This window comes from Euprymna scolopes, chromosome 8, assembly GCF_053919585.1.
Source record: "Euprymna scolopes isolate OS-2025 chromosome 8, ASM5391958v1, whole genome shotgun sequence".
Classification (NCBI taxonomy): domain Eukaryota; kingdom Metazoa; phylum Mollusca; class Cephalopoda; order Sepiida; family Sepiolidae; genus Euprymna; species Euprymna scolopes.
The window spans coordinates 140292528-140313408 of record NC_136489.1 but is presented as its reverse complement, the minus strand read 5'-3'; the positions used below and the strand labels follow the sequence as shown (position 1 = coordinate 140313408).

Here is a 20881-nt window from a genome sequence, read left to right as displayed (position 1 = left end):
GAGGCTAAGATCTCAGCACTTGCCAAAAGAATTAAAAAAAACAAAAAAAACAACAATAATAGACGGAAAACCAAAAATAAGTGATTTAAACAAAAAATGCACAACTTCTACCAAAATTTGATAAGGGACACAATAACGGTAGAAAAAACGCTGGAAAAGCAAGAGCTCAAGGATTATTGGAGACCTCTATTTGAGACTGAGAATACCTACAATAAAGAAGTCAAATGGATCCTAGAGGTTGCTAAAAGCAATAAAAATAAACTAGAGATGCCAGAGTCAGAGATAACAGCTGGAATGATAAAACAAAAGTTGAATAGTTTCTAGAATTACAAAAAACCTAGCATAAAATGGTTAGGTTGTTACCTATCCATTTTATGGCTTAAGCAACTAACAGCACTTCATAGTTGTTATAGTAGTTGTTTCACTGGACTACCGAAAGGTGAAAATGCAACAGCAGCAAAATACAAATCCCTTGCTATAGAAGAAAATGATTCAACATGACAAGATCAGAGAAAAAACTGGCAGTAAATATATGTCATGTAAAAAAATCTTTAAAACAGACTTTACAAACAAAAACAAGATAACTCCCATTAACCAACTAAACATGCCTGTGATAACATACAGTTTTTGGCATTGTTGACTGGCCACAAAGGGACATAAACAGCAGAAAATGTTGACACTGTACAGAATAATATACAAAAATCTATGTCTGCCTTGGCTGTATCTACCCAGGGGAGCAGAAGGTATGGGTTTCTCAGAAATTGATCATCAGCATTGTGCAACTATTGGAAGCACCAGGCAATATCTAATGAGCTCCCAAAATCCAAATCTCAAAATGGTACATTAGCACCACAAAATAAGCGGACCCCCCACCCCTCACAAAACTGGCCAAAATGCAAATAGGACAAAATCAGAAAAGAAGTCTGCTATGGAAATAGTTCAAAAGAATCATCAAAAATACAACAAAACTTTCCATTGCAAAAAGCTGGAAGAATGAGCCAACCAACAGTGTACCAAGTATTTTTGGATGGATTCACCAAAGGCTATACAAATAAAGAAAACTCAATAGACCGGCTAAAAAGATCGCTTTACTATAATCAGGAGAGGATTATAATGGCTGCCCAAGATCAAGGTTTGATGATCAATGCTTTTAAGAAGATGAGTGGTCTCAGCAATGACAACAAGTGCAAATTCTGCCACACAAAAGTAGAGAGTGTGCATCACCTGACATCCAGTTGTAAAAGTTCTGTTGCAAGACGGCTACTATACAATGATACAATGCAAAACAATTGAGTGTGTAAATATCTTCACTGAACGATTTGTAAAACATTAAATATTGAATGCAGCAGCAAGTCTTGGAAAAATATACCAGAAAAAACAATTGGAAATAAATCATACACCATCCATTATGACTATGTAATCTCTACAGCTACATACCTAGGAAATTGAGCTTTTAAACCTTACATAGTGATATACAACAAGAAGGAAAAAAAGCAACCTTAGTAGAAGTTAGTGTCCCTAATGATGCTGGGTTAAAGAGGGAAAAGAAAACGAAATACCAATGTCTTTTGTATGATATGAAAATTAATTGGAATCTTAGATCTGTCTTTCCAGTAATTATAGGAGCAACTGAACTTATGAAAAAAATTCCAAAAACTACCTATCGAATATACCCAATGAACTAAGTGCAAGAGTGATTCAAACAATTGCACTTAAAGAGATGATTATAATCTTAAAAAGATCTCTTGGTTGGAATGTATGAGATAGCATGTGAATGTCTGGCATTTCTAGCAAGAACAAAATGATAAGAAAAGAAAAGAGAGAATGTATGAAATACAATACTGCAGATTTCATAACCTATACTATAGATTCCATAACATATACTACAGATTCCATAACATATACTACAGATTCCATAACCTATACTATAGATTCCATAACATATACTATAGATTCCATAACATATACTATAGATTCCATAACCTATACTATAGATTCCATAACATATACTATAGATTTCATAACATATACTATGGATTCCATAACATATACTATAGATTCCATAACATATACTACAGATTCCATAACATATACTACAGATTCCATAACATATACTATAGATTCCATAACATATACTACAGATTCCATAACATATACTATAGATTCCATAACATATACTATAGATTCCATAACCTATACTATAGATTCCATAACATATACTATAGATTTCATAACATATACTATAGATTCCATAGCATATACTATAGATTCCATAACATATACTATAGATTCCATAACATATACTATAGATTTCATAACATATACTATAGATTCCATAACATATACTATAGATTCCATAACATATACTATAGATTCCATAACATATACTATAGATTTCATAACATATACTATAGATTCCATAACATATACTATAGATTCCATAACATATACTATAGATTTCATAACATATACTATAGATTTCATAACATATACTATAGATTCCATAACATATACTATAGATTCCATAACATATACTATAGATTTCATAACATATACTATAGATTTCATAACATATACTATAGATTCCATAACATATACTATAGATTCCATAACATATACTATAGATTCCATAACCTATACTATAGATTCCATAACATATACTATAGATTTCATAGCATATACTATAGATTTCATAACCTATACTATAGATTTCATAGCATATACTATAGATTCCATAAAATATATGACTTCATAATTGTATAAAATACAATTTTTACAAATGCATAAAATACTCTAGATTGTATAAAATATGATGCTTTAGATTTCATGCAATAAAATGCCAATGAATACAATAATTATGAATTGCATAAAATGCAATACAGTAGATTGCATAAAGTACAGTGTTCATGAATCAGATGAATACTTTAGATTCGAGAAAATACAAGCCTTTAATAAGTTTCCATACTTTTTTTGTACAGGCATTTAAAATTATCATAGGCTCTTGAAAATTCGGTATGTTATTGCTATACATTTTATGCGATGACTGATCAATTTTTATGATTCCAGGTTTAAATGAACAGCTACTTCAGAAATTGGAATACACCCTACTAAAGCCTGAATGTCACAGCTAGTGAATTTCCAAAGTAACCTGGACGTGAGGACACTTTAGAAGAATGATATGAATAAAATACTGTTTTAAACTTGGAAAAGATGCCACAGATAAGTATGGAATGCTCCAGACTGTTTTTCGGCCATCTTTGCATGAATTGAGCATCAGTTTTTGAGTGGCATAAGAGATTCAAGAAAGGCAGGGAATCTGTGAGGGATGATGAGAGGTGTGGGAGGAGTAAGGAAGTCAGAACACTAGAGTTGATTGGTCAAATAAAGAATTTCATGGATTTGCACAGTTTGATGTCAGTGTGGGAACTGTACACACAATTATTCGTGAGGAACTGAAGATGTGGAAGATTTGCACAAAGTTTGTCCCAAGGGTGTTCAGAGAAGATCAGAAAGAAAGACGTTGTCATGACAGCAGAGAGATGGTTAAGCTGATCAATTTAGATCCCACAGTTCTTGATGCTCTGGTGATCTGCGATGAAAGCTAGATCTAAAGAGAGCAAGAGACAGAGTTCCAAGTGGAAGCATGCTGGCTCTCTCAGACCTAAGAAGGCGAGAGCAAATTTACCTAGAAACTTATGATCCCTTTTTTGACAGCATGAACATGATCTACACACACTGGGTTCCCACTAGACAGTCAACAAGGAATGCTATATTGAAGTTTTAAGAGAGTTAGGAAGAGATTCTGTTGGAAGAGGTCAGCACTCTTCAAATTGGGTTAGTGGCATTGCACCAGTCTACAACTCCATCCTTGTCACAGACTATTTGATCACCCTCCTCATCCTCTCTATAGTCCAGACCTTGTTCCCTGTGACTTTTGGTTATTCTTTATTTTCAGGGAAAACCTTAGAGGCTGTCGTTATAAGATAATTGAGGAGATAAAAGAGGCCTTCTAGAAGTTGTTGGAATGATACAAGTGCATTGCAGTCGGAGGAGATTACTTTGAAGGGGAGTAGAGTTCCATATGTGTACTACCAATAAAAGTAGCTTATGAATCACATGAAATGAATAATATAAGATACAATTATGAATTGCTTAAAATACAATATTTACGAATTGCATACAGTACAATTCTGTAGATTACATCAAATATAACTGTAAATTGCATAATTCTGTATAAAATCAATAAAAAAGAGAATAAATAACAGCAAGAGATTACCTGCATCTGAAAAGTAGTCATCATCAGCTCCAGATTCACTAGATTCATCAGACATGATATCACCCTCATTGGAATCATGGTCATCATTTGAAGCAGTAAAGCTGCTAGTAGAACCTACAAGATAACAACAATCGTTTAGCAATATATTATAACAATCATTTAAAAATTGCATGATTATGAAAATAACTTTCTTGATAGCAATTTAAATTACTATGAACAAGACCTAAACAAATTTTTTATAATCTTTTTTGAAATTCTTGTAAGCCTTTCAATATATATAGAAATTCAAATATATATGTATATATTTTTAAACAAATGAGACTATTTTACTATTCTTTTTGAAGCTCTGTTGCTTAAAGTAATGATACAATTAAATGAAGAAAACAGACAGAAAGAGGCAACTGTCTGCTGCTTTCCATTTTCTTTTATTAGATGGATTATTTTTTTTTAATTTGTCTACATCTGTAATTTGTAGCTGAGATATACAACATCTCTTTTGATAGCAACCAAACTCATTCATATTTTTTTGCGTCTCTTTTGGCAACAGATAATTTTCAGAGACATACTCAAAGTTTATATTGTGATTGTGTATGACAATACACAACCACAATATTGCCACCATTTAATTTTGGTTTCTTAATTTTTTTTATCTGGAACTCCATATTAAAAAATAAAAGTAAAAATCTTTAAAGAGTAAACTTTATTTAAATTAAAATAAATATTTTAGTGTGTTTGATTATCATTTCTTTATTAAAAACCTGAGTGTTTGTTTCATAAAAATCAAAAGTTCACTGAAATAAACTTTGTTTGGTTTCTCTCTCAAGATTCGTGTGAGCATTTGTATTCAAAAAAAGTCATTAAGGAAAGTATTTTATTTCTATTTTGAAATTTGATATTTTAAAGATGTTTTCGTTAATTTTATTTTATTTATGTGTTGGAAATTTATATTAAAGTAGTTTAATAATAATTAAAGCTATGAAAATATATTTTTATGAATAATAGTTTCATAATAATTACAGCTATGAAAATATATTTTAATGAATAATAGTTTCATAATAATTACAGCTATGAAAATATATTTTAAATATCAGTTTTATTAAATCCTTTTGTTCTGATTGATGTATGTTATTTCTTAAATTTTTTTTTTACAGAGGAGTCACCACTTATCAAGGCTCAGAGGCCACTCGAGGATAAGGGTTAAAGAGTGTAAAGTAGTCAATAGGACAATATCATAGAAATTTTTAGTAGTGTAAATTTGGTAAATTGGATTACCTAAGGGGAGTACTTGGTTTCAAATAGTTTACCTACCACCGTGACAAAAAATAAAAAATAAAAATAAACTCAAACAAACAATTAAAAGAAAACATCCCAAAATCAAATGAAGGTTTATCGCTTCATTTCGATACCAAAAAAAAAGAAAAAAAAAAAAAATACAAATAAAAAAGTGGAGGAAAAAGTAGTAAAACTGTTTGAATTTAAAAAAAAAAAAAAACTGAGAAAAATGAAGGAAAAAAAGATGAAAAGTTATACATATTTATCACAGGGTATAACCCTTTTTAAATGTTAAATCTTCAAAATAAAAAATTTTTTTAAAAATAATTCCATTATATGGGTGTGAACGTGCAACCCGTTAGTTGCGATGCAGATCCGTTATCGACTGTTCCACCATCACCGCATCGAATTTATATCGTGTTTTTCCATTTAAATCAAATAACTGGGCGCCGTAAGGTAATGAGGTCAATCTGTGAATTAGTCAATTCTTTCTCTCTGCTATTACGATGAGTTTATCTCTCTCATTCGAGTCGAATGTAAACCAACTCTCGTTCTGATTTGTCTCTGTCTCTGTCTGTCTATCTCTTTCTCTCTCTCTCTAAATGTGTTAGGAGAGAGAGGGGGGGAGTGAGAAGCAAATAAGTTCATGCTGTTCAGTAATCGATTTATTTAAGGTAGAACGCCGGCCTCCTGTATCAGTAGACGCCATGTTGGATAACGGCTTGCATGTTCGGTTTAGTTAACAGAATTGCATTCTGGAATAAGGGATTCGTCTGATCTAAGAATTGCAAAAATTTTATAAGGGAGAATTTATTATTTTTTGAAGTGAAGGACTGGAATTTAATGTTTGGGCTATTAATTTATGAATCAGTTACAAAGCGTGTAAACATAATATCCATACCATGTGTATAAATCCCTGCAGTGTTTATGGGGATCAGTAACAGGACTTCAGCAATAGGGGGAAAAATTGGGGCTATTACTTCTGTGATAGTGCTGGTGTAGCTCCTTGGAAGGAATCTAGGATTGTATTTTAGCACCTGCATGCGCCAGAAAAGTAGTTATAAAGTTACATAATATAGTGGCTAATAAGCTAGATGTAAGAAATTTGTATGTGGCATCTGTTTATGTAAACCTACGGTATTTTGGTTCAGAGGGGAAAAACTGTGCCTCTTTTATCATATATAGGGAAAAACCTTGTAGGATTTCTCATAAAAGAATCTCTTTCTTTCCAGTCACAAGAATTGCATGGAGACAGCAAAAAGTCTGCTAATTTTCTACTTTTCAGGCTGGTTAACAAATTTAACTTTTGTAGCTCATACATACTATGACTGTCACACTAAGCCATTACTAGGCCTTACTATAAAGTCAGTCTGTTAGGGTTAGGGTGAAATGTCATCCACAGATCCCTAATAGCAATTGGAAACATGGTATCGTCTCCAGCACAGAAGCACCATGCACCTACAGAGTTCAAATAAATGGGAAAACCCACAGAAGGAATCGAATTCACATTCATCAACCGACTACCCTCTCAATCAGTGTGACCCAACCATCCTCAGTAAGAAGAAATTAGAAGGGGTTACAGAGAGCTAGATGAGAGCTATGGTTGGAAATTGCCCCCAAAAAGCCCCAGTGAAAGTGGAATTAGAGCCTTTTGTATTTTAATGGCAGGCCTGAAAAACACCGGATTACCCAGCCAGTTGGAAGGGAAGATGGTGTAGCCGCCGATGTCTAAAACATTTCCTTTGTAATGGGAAAAACAAATAGTAATTGTCTGTATTTTTGAGATGAGGTGTTTTCATTGATTGAGATTGTTGGACTGACTTCTTCATCTCACACGTCACAACGTTTCGGCCGATTTGCCCTCCAGCCATCATCAGGTGTTTTGTATCGAACTGGGGAACTGTTTGTTAGGAGTCTCGAACCCAACCCTTTATTATTATTACGAGGGTACTGTGTTCGGACTCCAGCTAGGCTCTGGGACATAGTTGCTGATTCTCTGTTTTGAATGTTACTTTTCACTGCTTTCATTCAGGATTGAACTCAGTACAAAGTCTAGGACCACTCGGCCATATGTCACTAGGACAATTCTTAGTTGGTTTTTGTTAATGTTAAACCTATGTTGTTATTCAAGGTTTTCTCTCTCTATTAGAGGTGTCCAAATTGCATTCAGCTCTACGCTTGGTTTGCTCAGTAGGTTGTTATGTCCGAGCATGTGAGCTGTTTCTTTAAGTTTTCTCACTTTCCAGTGGGTCTCTCTGTTTATTATTTTTACTTCATCCCATGGTTCCCCCTCTCCATCCAGACATGGTTAGCTATACCCGATTTTTCCATCTCCCCTTTAGTTACTGTTTTTCGGTGTTCTTCCACCCTTACTTTAAGGGGCAGCATATTTCACCCTTGTAAACCTTTCTGCAACTGCATGGGATGGAGTATATGCAGTTTTTGGTCATGTTCTCCTCCATGCGAGGCTTCACTCGTACCAGGTGTCAACTGAGTGTTCACTCGCTCTTGAATACCGTCCTGATGTTGTAGGGGGCACACATTCTCTGAATCTTTTCGGAGATGCCTTGTATGTATGGTAGGCAGACCGTCGGAGGTTTTTGGGTTTCATTCTCCTCTCTTATACTATTAACATGTCTGGTGGATAGTATGCTATCGGGGTAGTTGTTACGAGGGAGGGTATTCTTCAACCTAACCATTTCTTGGTGGTATCTAATGGTGTCGCTACTTATTGTCTCTGCTCGATGTTGTAAGCAGCGTGCGATTCCATGTTTGATACTGTATGGGTGATGGGAGTTAAGTTAATTCCATGTTTGATACTGTATGGGTGATGGGAGTTAAGTTAAGGTATTGTCCGGTGAAGGTAGGCTTGCGATATACGGATGTCTTAAGCCCATGCTCTGTGTGTGATATGAGTATATCAAGGAAGGCCAATTGGTTATCTTTTTCTTTCTCCATTGTGAACTGTATCAATGGTCTTATTGAGTTTACATGGTCTAGGAGAGCCTGGATGTCTTCCTGATGGGGCCAGAGTATGAAGGTGTCATCAACGTATCTTAGCCACATGGTTAGCTTTAAGGGAGCTGAACCTAAGGCCATGTCTTCGAAGTATTCCATGTATATGTTCACCATCACTGGTGATAATGGCAAGCCCATAGCTAGCCCCTCCTCTTGTCGATATAGGTCAGTACCCATTCTGAAGTAGGTTGTTTCTATGCAGAATGTCAGCAATGGTACACATGTGCGCTCTTCTATGGAGAGGTCCGCAGCTAGTTTGTCTTGAATTACTGCTAGTGCCTCACTAGTTGGGACGTTAGTGAACAGGCTAACCACATCTAGGCTTACCATTTGGTTTGTACTGATGGGTGCTCCCTTGATCAGTTCCGTGAAGTGGGCAGAATTCTTTACATGTGTTGCTGACTTGCCTGCTAATGGGTTTATTATATCCACAAGGTACCTGCTCAGTGGGTGGCATGCTGAGCGTCGGCAGCAGCTCACTATGGGTCTGAGTGGAATACCGTCTTTGTATATCTTGGGGAGACCGTACATATGTGGTAGCTTACTGTAATGCTGGACCAGCTATCTATATCTCATCGGAGCTGCAACATTTGCAACAGCTTTCTTTCGGTTTTCAAAGTTCGTTCCTTCTTTATTTTACCGTAGCTACCATCTGCGATTAGGCCTGCCATTTTTCAGAGTACTCCGACATGTCCATCACCACAGTAGCATTGCCTTTGTCTGCTGGCAGAATTATTATACTGCTGTCACTCTGTAGGGTTCTTATAGCCAGCCTATCTTTCAGAGAGATGTTTGATTTAGGAGGTTTGGCTTTCTCGAGTACTTGTCTCACTTTCCATCTCATTTCATCACCTTGGGTTGATGGGATTCTCAAGGCTATATCTTCCATGTGTGTTATGATATCTAAGAATGGAATGCATTTGGTTGTTGTTGCGAAGTTGAGACCTTTATTTAGTACTGCTTCCTCTGAGTGACTCAGTTGGCAGCTGCTGAGGTTGATGACCGCTTTCACAGGTGAGCGGTGTTTTGATGTTACATTCCTCTGGTCTTTGAGCTTTGTGAGTTTCTTGATTTGGCGTTCTTTGACCTTCTCATATTCTTGTCTGTACGATTTATCCAGAACTGGTTGGATTCTCACCCTGTCTTCCTCTTGAGTCACTTTGACAAGGAACGATGTTAAAGTGTCGGAGATTTCGTTCCTTAGTTTTTGTTTATTCCAGCGGGTGTGTTGGATCCTTTCTCGAACGAGGGCATGCCCTGCCCTTTCCGCGACTCTACGTGCCTTCCTGGAATCCACTGTTGTTTGTAATGTCAACCCTGCTGGTATTAGTTTTAAGTCTCTACATTTGTACAGCAAGCCCACCTTCACCGGACAATACCTTAACTTCAACTCCCATCACCCATACAGTATCAAACATGGAATCTCACGCTGCTTACAACATCGAGCTGAGACAATAAGTAGTGACACCATTACATACCACCAAGAAATGGTCAGGTTGACGAATACCCTCCCTCGTAACAACTACCCCGATAGCATACTATCCACCAGACATGTTAATAGTATAAGAGAGGAGAATGAAACCCAAAAACATCAAACGGTCTGCCTACCATACATACAAAGCATCTCCGAAAAGATTCAGAGTTAGTCAACATTGCCTTGTAGAGAACCCACTGTTAATTTTATAAAATTATTTTTTATATATAATAGCTTGAATTAAAGTTTAAAATGCCAAAGTCAAGTATTAAAGTTCAACTGTGCTCTAAACAGAAACGTTCATTTCAAACACACCCCTGTCATATCAAAAGATCTACTGTTGATTTTATATGTCTACCCTTACTACTTGTGCAGTAATAATGGCTTGAATTTAGTTTAAAATGAAAAAGTAAAGTATCATGGTGCAATTGTGCTTTAAATAGAAACATCATTTTGAACGTCCCCCTGTCATATCAAATACTATACTGTTGATTTGATACGTTGAGCCTTTTGGCTTGTGCTGTAATAAAAATTCTCAAAAGCATTTATGATGTTAAGCTGCATAAGGTGTTAACTTTGGTCTAAATCGCCTGTTCCTTCTTTCATCAAATTATTTTGATTATCGATACTTATTGATTATCAATACTTATTGATTATCGATACTTATTGATTATCGATACTTATTTATTATCGATACTTATTGATTATCGATACTTATTGAAGACATTCCAATACAAAACCTATCTAAGAACACTGTCAAGAACACAAAGTACCTTTGTGTGAAATTTCATAAAAATCTGCCCAGCTGTTTTCGAGTCCTTAGAGAACAATCTCACACACACATAAACAAAGTTCCTTTTATATAACATATCTATATATCTATAAAAGTGAAAATTTGTGTGTGTGTGTGTGTGTGTGTGTGTGTGTGTGTATGTATGTGTGTGTTATCCCTACCAAATAACTTTGTCAATTTTCAGTCTCGAGACTCGAGATTTAATAGAAGGGGTATTGAGATTTGGGAAAATCCTCCTAATCGATTTTCGGACAGGAATTTGGCTGTCAACGAGTTGTCCTTTGAAAACTGCCAATTTTGAAATTTTAAATGTAAGTTACTTGGATATGGATCAAACATTTTAATTTGATTTGAACCCCCAAAAATAAATATTAAGGGGTCAAAATTTGGGTCAAAGTTTTAAAAAAGTTACCTTTGCGGTCTCAACAAAATTATTCAGACAATTTTTGGTCTAAATAATTGAAAGCATTCATACGGAGGGCAAATTATGAACAGTACATAGGGCCCAAGCAAAGCTGGGTTGAACTGCTAGTATATATATATATATATATATATATATATATATATATATATATATATATATATATATATACTAGCTGTACCCTGCCACGCGTTGCTGTGGCTTAATTTCGTGTAATGGAAAATTCTAATAAAAAGAGGAAATGCATGTTTCTTATATTCTTAGTACAGCAATCCACTCCAAAAAGTTAAAAAAAAAAAAAAGGCGAAAATAAAAAAAAATATGGTACTCTTGCAGAATTGGATCCGGATCTTCGGGAGTTACCATCAATCATGGCTTGGGCTCGACCAACATTCAGTGGATTAAGTCGAAAGTTGCTAAATCATTGAAACGCTAAATAGTTTTCTTTTTTATTGTATTCAAAAATGTGAGTTTTTAATTAATATTTGTTACTATACACAGATTCGAAAAAGTTGTTCAAAAACGAATAAATGAAAGCAAAGGTAAGGTAAATTACGTTTCTATCTAACTGGATAATTTTTTAGTGTTTTTATTTAATGTAAAATGTTTAATCGGCTCAAAAACGCAGTGTTTATCTATGTATTTGAAAAAGACGAATGGTCGCGGACTCTGTTGAATACGTTAAGTTTGGGAAAATCAGTTAAAAACTATACAAAACAATGTCAGACACCTACTGATTATGTTATTGTGACATAGGCTGACATATTCGGTGGGTTTCTGATAGTATTTTGTATAGTTTTTTAGTTTGTCCATCACCGTTTGTATTTTTCAAATACACTGATAAACACTGTTCTTCGAGCTGACTAAACGTTATAGTAAATAAAACGGGTTTGTATTACTAAACACAGAAACGAAAAAGTTGTTGAAAAATAAATATAACAAATAAATGTTATCAAATGCAAGATAAGTTACTTTTCTACCTAACTGGATAAGATTTTAGTGTTTTTATTTAGTGTAAAATGTTTAATCGGTTTGAAAAAATGTAGTGTTTATCTGTATATTTGAAAAATACAAATGGCGGCAGACTGTTGAACACATTAACTTTGGGAAAATGAGTTAAAACTAAAAAAACTATACAAAATACTGTCAGGAACTCACTCAATATATGTTACTGTGACATAGGCAGACATGTATTCAGTGGTTTTTAACAGTATTTTGTATAGTTTTTTTTAGTTTTAACTCATTTTCCCAAACCTAATGTGTTAACACAGTCTGCCGCCATTTGTAATTTTCAACGCTGTGTTTTTTGAGCCGAATAAAAATTTTGCATTAAAAAAACAAAAAAATTATCCATTTCGGTAATAAAGTAACATATCTTGCCTTTGATAATATTTGTTAATAAGGTCACGTGAGTCAATTAATGGGTGCTAATGCACTTACTGATTCGCGCTATTTTTTAAATCGTATTTCCAAGCTTAATTAAAGTTTTGTTTTTTTGGTATTTTTTTTAGATTAGGTCCACCTCCACAATTTTCTTTTAATGACGACTTTTAAAGGTTTCCGACTATGCTGAATACAGAAATCGCATTGAAATTTTGCAGAAATAAGTAGTTATCGAGATATAGATAGTTGTTTGGTGCATTGTATTCTTTGGCGGCCATCTTTGTTACGCGCATAGATTTGTTTATGACGCGCGCAAGCGTGTAAAAAAGATGGCTGCCAGAGATTACAATGCATTATACAAATTTTTAATATCTCGATAACTACTTATTTCTGCAAAATTTCAATGCGATTTCTGTATTCAGCATAGTCGAAAACCTACGAAAGTCGTCATTTAAAAGAAAATTGTGGAGGTGGACCTAATCTAAAAATTTACCGTTTTTTTCATTCAATTGTAAGGTTAAAGTACAGAATAGGTACAAAACACCCTCTTCTCCCAATGTTAAGAATGGCTTTTTAAATAATAACGTTATTATTTCAGCACGGATCAATAAGTGCACGAGTACCCAATTTCTTTATAAGCATTCATATTTTCTTATATAAAAACAACTTCTGTAAAAAAAAAAAAAGAAAAAAACGTGCACTTTCAATCTTTGTTAAAAAAAGGTTTTCTTAAAAAAAAACAAAAAAATACGGTAAAAAAAGCAAAGAACAAAACATTAATCGGTATTCATGCAGAGAGTGATCCTTGCTGAAATAATAACGTTATTATTTAAAAAGCCATTCTTAACATGGGGAGGGGGTTTTGTACCTATTCTGTACTTTAACCTTACAATTGAATAAAAAACATATCATAAAACTTTAATTAAACGTGGAAATGCGATTTAAAAAATAGCGCAGATCACTCTCTGCATCAGCACCGAAAGTACAGAATAGTTAGAAAACATCCTCCCTCCCCATGTTAAGAATGGCTTTCTAAATAATGTTAATGATTCAGTACTGTTCCTTGTCTGCTTAAGTTTAACTTTTGTTTATTAAATTGTTAGGTGAAAGTCCAGAATAGTTACAAAACACCCCTATCCCCATGTTAAGAATGGCTTTCTAAATAATAACGTCATTATTTCAGCGGGGTAGCTTCTCTGCATAAGTACCATGTTTTGTTTTTAAATTGTTAGGTGAAAGGACAGAATAGTTACAAAATACCATCCCCATGTTAAGAATGTCTTTCTAAATAACATTATTTCAGCACGGTATTTTCTATGCATACGTACTATCTATTTTTGTTTATTGAATTGTTAGGTGAAAGTATAGAATAGATGCAAAACTCCCTCCCCATGTTAAGAATAGCTTTCTAAATAACGGTATTATTTCAGCACGGTACCTTCTCTGCATAAGTACTATCTTTTGTTTATTAAATTGTTAGGTGAAAGTATAAAATAGTTACAGAACACTCTCCCTTTCCCATGTTAAGAATGTCTTTCTTAATAGCATTATTTCAGCACGGTACCTTCTCTGCATAAGTATCATCTTTTGTTTATTAAATTGTTAGGTGAAAGTATAGAATAGTAACAAAACGTCCTCCCCATGTTAAGAATGGCTTTCTAAATAACGTTATTATTCTATTATTATATTATTATGGTACTTTCTCTGCATAAGTACCATGTTTTGTTTATCAAATTGTTAGGTGAAAGTACAGTACTCATGCAGAGAGTGATCCGTGTTGTAATAATAACGTTAATATTTAAAAAGCCATTCTTAACATGGGGAGGGGAGGGTGTATTTTAACCTTACAATTGAATAAAAAAACATATAATAAAACTTTAATTAAACCTGGAAATACGATTTAAAAAATAGTGCGGACCACTCTTTGCATTAGCACCAAAAAAAAAAAACTGTACTTTTACCAACCAATCTTATATCGAAAAACAAAAAAAAAAAACTCAAAAAGCAAGCGACAAACTTTTTTTTTGGCCTCATATAATAAAGAAAAAATGTGTAAATTAAAAAATTTGGAAGATAAACAAATGAATTATGTTTTTTTTGTTTTTTTTGTTTTTTTTTACTTATCGAGTAAACAGAAAATGAAATCTACTTCTTTTTCGTCAATTCGTGGCTGTGAAATGAATCGAACCGGAAGTTCAGTTTTATCAACAAAGCAGGTTCGAACTAACGGTTAAAAAAATATATTTATTTTATTTAATATTTTAATCATTCGCGAGGAAAATTTACTTTAAGAACATAAAAACATCCCTCGACTCTAAAGATGGGTTGTCTGAAAATTTCAAATAAATTGGTAACGTAGAAATATGTTTTTATTCACTTGTAACAAACCAAGAATTAGATTTTATATATATATATATCCTTTGTTGGACTACTTTGTTGACAAGAAGATTCTAGCAGTATTTTTAATTTTGATTTCGAATTATATATTTTCATTATAATACCTTTACTTTATACATCATTTTAAAGAGCGTATTTTGCTCTAATTGTTTAAATTACAATCGTTTTAAAACAATTATCTCTTCTTTTCAGAATTTTGAATACAAGATGGAAAATAATGCAGATGTATGCACAATTTTCTTATTCAGTTTTCTTATTATTTTTCTTGAAGCAGCTTGTGATATCAACAAAGTGTTTGGCCAAGGAACCACTACTGAAAACTAAGCAGAATAGTGGTTTAGGAAATGTTGTGGCGGTGACAAAAGTCTTGAAGATGAGCATAGTGGTCGGCCATTGGATGTTGACAATGATCAATTAAAAGCCTTAATCGAAGCTAATCCATGCACAACTGTTTGATGATTTGCTTCTGAATTAGACGTAATGTGTATGATAATTTCCAACTACTTGAGAGATTGGAAAGACAAAAACCTTGATAAATGAGTGCCTCACAAATTGAATGACAATCAAAAGAAATGCTGTTATGAAGTGTCATCTTCCTTTCTTTTACGCAACAAGAACCCGTTTCTCGACTAGGTTTTGACTTGCGATGAAAACTGGGTTCTTCACGACAACCAATGACACTCAGCTCAGTGGTTAGACGCCGACGAAGCTCCATGATACTTCCTGAAGCCAAGGTTGCACCAAAAGAAGGTCATGCTGACTGTTTGGTGGTCCACCACCAGTCTCATTCATTACAGTTTTTTGAATGTAGGCGGGGAAGTACTGTCAACAAATGGATGAAATGCATCAGAAACTTTGACAACGCTCAGCATTAGTCAACAGTAAAGTCCAATTCTCCTTCACAACAATGCCCGACTACAAGTTGCTAAACTGACCCTGCAGAAGTTTAACAAATTGGGCTACGCCGTTCTCTCCCGACCTTTCACCTACTGACTGTTGTGATATTATGAGCAGATGGTTAGAGATTAGACGAAGATATTATGAGCAGATGGTTAGAGATTAGACGAAGATGTGAGGAGAGTGATGAAACACATTTTATTCACCGAGTCTACAAACCAGAACTGCTTGATGGTGAACTCGAAACCGGAAGCAGGGATATGGGAGTCCGAGAAGAACTGGATGGGGCTGTTATTACTAATACTACACCATCCCCTTCACTATTGGGCTGTAATGGGGAAGGTGGAGGTGATAGTTCATTTGTTCTATGCCAGAGGTGAAGCCTCTGCCTAGGTTTGCTCAGCCTACTTGATCTACGCAGTTTGGCAGGTATCGATGGAACGGGTGGATGGATATTTGGAATGGTTGATAGGTGACCATCGTTTTCAGTTGGTGCTGGCACTTTGTGTTGTCTGTTTTGCCCTTTTTTGGTCTTAATGACTGCCAGTTTCTGCGGTGGATTACACTGCTGGCAAGTTTTACCAGGTATGACCTTGGCTCATCAGAAATTTGCACAATCTTTCTGGGTTCCTAGAGTCTGGTTTTTTCATCCTGAACATGAATCTGTTGACCTGTATGTAACTGTGTGTATTGATGGTTATTTTTTCGGTCATTTTTTAATGACATTTTCACCCCAAACAAGGCACATTACCACTTTGGTGTAGGGGGCTCCTCTCAGGGACATGAACTACTGGGATACTATGTAGGGAGTTGGGCAGCAAGATGTTGGTTCATGTTACACTTGAACATCTGCATGTCAGTACAGTTGGGGAAGCAGGGACCTGGAAGGGAATTCCAAAGTCTAGCGGTTCTGGGGAAGAAACTACTGGACTAGAAAGCTCTTTTACATCTAGGGATCTCTACTGTGTAGGGGTGAGATTTAGCTGCTTGTCAGGTTTGTCGAGGGTATTTACGCCATTTGGCACAAGTGCTTGCAGTTCGTCAGAGCATTCACCATTAAAGTACTTGTAGAACAGGCAGAGGGATGCAACATTTCGTTGATGGGACAGAGGCTGAAGCTTAGATGACAGTTCAGGACCTATCAGGTTGGAGACTCTCTTTTGGACCTTGTCTAGGAGTGAGAGACTAGTAGCAGATGCAAACCATTGTTCAATTATTTACTCCATATCGGATTTATTATTTTGCTTATATCAAAATTTTAATGCATGTGGAGCCAGAAGTACCACCAGTTGTACACACACCTTGAAGAATCTTGATAACTCTAAAAGAGAAGTTAAAAATGGAATTGGACTCCTTAGTAGCCCAAAGTATAATATCCCCTGTGATAGAACCAACATGATGGATGAATGCATTTGTTTGTGTAATCAAAACCAATGGTTCAGTAAAGACTATACCTAGACCCACATGACTTAAAGACCACCATTATGTCACTCCGATATTTAAGGATGTCACCGCTGAGCTAAATGGTGCAAGATGGTTCACTACTGTTGATATCAAATCTGGATGAGAATTCAAGAAGACTTACAACATTTATAAAGCCATATGGTAGATACATGTTCATGTTTCTCATGGGAGTAAAAGATGAATTTCAGAGAGCCATGGAAGAGAATTTTGGTGACCTTAAAAAGATCCTTTCTATATGTGATGACATAATCATATATGGATTAAAAGAAGATGGTAGTGATCATGACAAAGCACTGAAGCAACTAATGCTTAGGGCAAGTGAAAAAACTGTAATTTTAACTCAGAGAAATTTGTAGAAAAGGCATTTAAAATACCTTTTTTTGATCATATTATCTCGAAACATGGCATCAAACCGGATCCTAACAAAGTAGAGGTGATTGTACAAATACAACCACTTAAGAAAAAGCTCACTAGTTTTCTAGGATTAGTTAATTACATAAACAAATTCTCACCACAACTTGTAACCTTGACTAAACCCCTTTATGACTTGATATCTAAAAGAAATGATCTCACGTGATCATCACAGCAACAGAGGAAATCAAAGAAATGATTGAAAGAAATACAACACTACGATATTTTGGCCTAAAAGAATCTATTGTATTGTAACAACCGCAGTTATAGACGAAAAGGAAATGTTAGCCATCGTTTTAGTTTGTAGAGATTTCATCATTATGAGTGAGGTCACAAAATAACCATCCACACAGATCATAAACCATTAGAATTGATAGCAAGCACCTCCAAGACTTGCAAGAATGCTATTGAAAGTGGAAGCATATGATTCCATAGTGAAATATACCCAAGAAAAAACAGTGCCAATCATGGAGTGTCTATCATGAGTATCAGCTAGACCTAGTATGCACATTGAAGGAATTGTCTGGCCTACCAATCAAGCTGACTGCCCAAGCTACCTTTTACCGTTTTGGAACATTAATGATGAGATTGGGGTCCAGATGGTATTTTGCTTCAGAGCAACAAAGCCTCTCTGCAAAGAGGTATATTGGAAAAACTCCATGCATCACATCATTTGAGAAAAACCAGATTAAGAGCTTGTTCCAATATATATTGGGATAAATAAAAACATTGAGGATATAGTGCGTAATTGTCATGCTTGCCAATAGTCAGGCATGCATCTGACATTAAATTTGAACTCAACCTCAGATCCAAAGTCTCAAACTCAAATCCAACTGTTCTCTTCTCTCTGTACTTTCCACACTGACGCCCATTTTATAGAGAGACCCAACCACATCTCATTTGCATACCCCCTCCCCCCCTCTCGTCACATCAAGTGATTTTCAGTCCATAAATACCAGGGGGCGGCCATTTTTCTTTTCTTTTTTTTTTTCTTTCCTAACACGAGCCGCGCGATGCCTGAGGTAAGGTTCTTTACTTTTAACCATACGCCCCCTTGATCTCTAAGATCAATAATTAGTATCATAGTCTACCATCCATGCTGGGCGTCTTCGTTCACGGTGCGATCGTTGAAGAGGCTCTTCTTCAGACGCTTCAACATCAGCATCAACCTTCCCTTCCTCTGATGGCAAGGAGACTCTCCGTATATCTAAAATGTGGCATTCCGTCAATCGCTACCTTGTTTTTGGAGAGTACTTCAGTCACTGTACCTTTTCCCCAGCGAGTCGTGCAACGAGAATTGGGTGGTTTCACCCACACCTCTTCACCAACTGCGATGTCCACGCAGGCCTGTTCTTCTCTCTGTGTTACAGCCAATGGATGTCACCATTCATAAGAAAAAATAGACTGGTGCGGCACTGAATTTTCATCTTGACCAGCCTTCGGCATCATATTGTACCAAAAAAATTGCTTCTTGCGGCAAAATCTGGCTTCTTGATGCCACAGCTTTTATAGTGCGATGGTGCCTCTCTATAATTCCATTTCCACTTGAACGGTATGCAGCTCTAAAATATAGCCCCACATTCCACTTCACACAAGTCTCTAAAAACTTCCGAGCGGAAAGACGTACCATTATCCACCAACACCTCTTCTACTGGCCCCCTTTCCATAAAAACTTCCTCGACAACTCTCTTTACCTCTTCTGCTGTTTCATTCTTGATTTTCCGCCATATCGCTACTATCCCAGGCCCACGATCAATCATAGTTACATGCGGTTCATGTTGATAATGTGTGATGTCAATGGCCAATCTCCGCCAATTCTCCTCAACATGCAGTTCCCCTTTTTCATGTCTAGCTGGTGCAGGGTCGATTGATTGGCATTCCCTACATTGTTCCACCACCTTTTGGACGTCTTGCATTGTGACGTGCGGGTTTACTTTTCTTGCCAGGTAAAGGGTCCATTCCTTTCCAAAATGATGCAGGTTATGCAGGTCTTTTAAATTCTCTACTGCACAACATGCTGGAGCCCCGTCTCTTTCCTTGTGTAGCCAGGCTTTCTTGACTCTTGTCAGTCCATCTGCTTTATTTTTGTGTGACGGAACTAAGGTAATAGTTACCTTTTAGTTCGAATTCTCGAACCAAGTCTCCCAGCGCTCCAAGTCTACGCTTGATAAGCATCTCCGCTGCTCCTTTTGTTTTGATCCGCTTATCACCAGACAGCTCTGATTTAATCCATGACACCACTGTTGCAGAGTCTGTTTTAACGTTTACTATCTGTAGCCCCCATTTTAGAGCCAGATTGATGCCTTTCATCACAGCATCGAGTTCCGCAACATTGATATGGGCGCTATCATCCTTTTTGCGTAGCCAAGCAGCATCTTCAACAGTCACTTCTCCTATTTCCAATAATACCCCTAATGCTACACTGCTAGCATCAGTCCATATCATCCCTCCATGGCGCTCCTTTACATGCCATTCTCCTCTCACAGGGTCCATTTTTTTCACTTCTGCAATGACTTCTTAAGAAGCACTTCTTGATCAACTGCATCTTCCCAACTGTCTGTCCCAGTCTGCCTTTTAATAAAACTGCACGCAGCTATTGAGTAGTGGCCAACCAGCTTTCCACATATAGAGAAAAGCTCTCTCTTGGCTAGGTCAACCTTGGCTTCAGGGATCTCATTTCCTCGGCACAACATCAATTTTCCTGCCTTATTGTTCTGTAGTCGAAATCCCAAAGCCATTCCATTTTCCAGTGACTCAGGCGGTTTTGTTGTCAGTCCATATGTTTGATATGCTCTCTCACCCTTTCCGCAGTCAACTCCGTTTCGTCCTAGTGGACGTAAGATGTAAGAGCAGGTGCCTTTCTTCACTGCATCATCTCCTTTCAGTGTGCTTTTGTAGCAGCTGACCCGATTCGTCAATACAAGTGGCTCCGCAGTCCATCGCCATTCTACCATCCATTTTTCGCTATCGAAGCAGGCTCGAAAGTCATCATCCTCAATCAGAAATGGTCGAGGTTTCGACCGTTGGTTGGTATCACCCCTGGTTACACTTCCTGTTATTCCTGGTGCACTCTGA

At 36.0% G+C, this 20881-nt stretch overlaps 1 protein-coding gene across 6 annotated transcripts in view; it reads right to left on the bottom strand.

Annotated features, from left to right (window-relative positions):
• The window catches only part of LOC145283787 (uncharacterized), a 548751-nt gene that overhangs the window by 285196 nt on the left and 242674 nt on the right, over positions 1 to 20881 (bottom strand). For all 6 annotated transcript variants that reach the window (XM_080132858.1, XM_080132859.1, XM_080132856.1 and 3 more), the window contains one exon: positions 4277 to 4390. In XM_080132858.1, coding sequence (XP_079988984.1) covers positions 4277 to 4390 — 114 coding nt within the window. The remainder of the gene's footprint in view (positions 1 to 4276; positions 4391 to 20881) is intronic.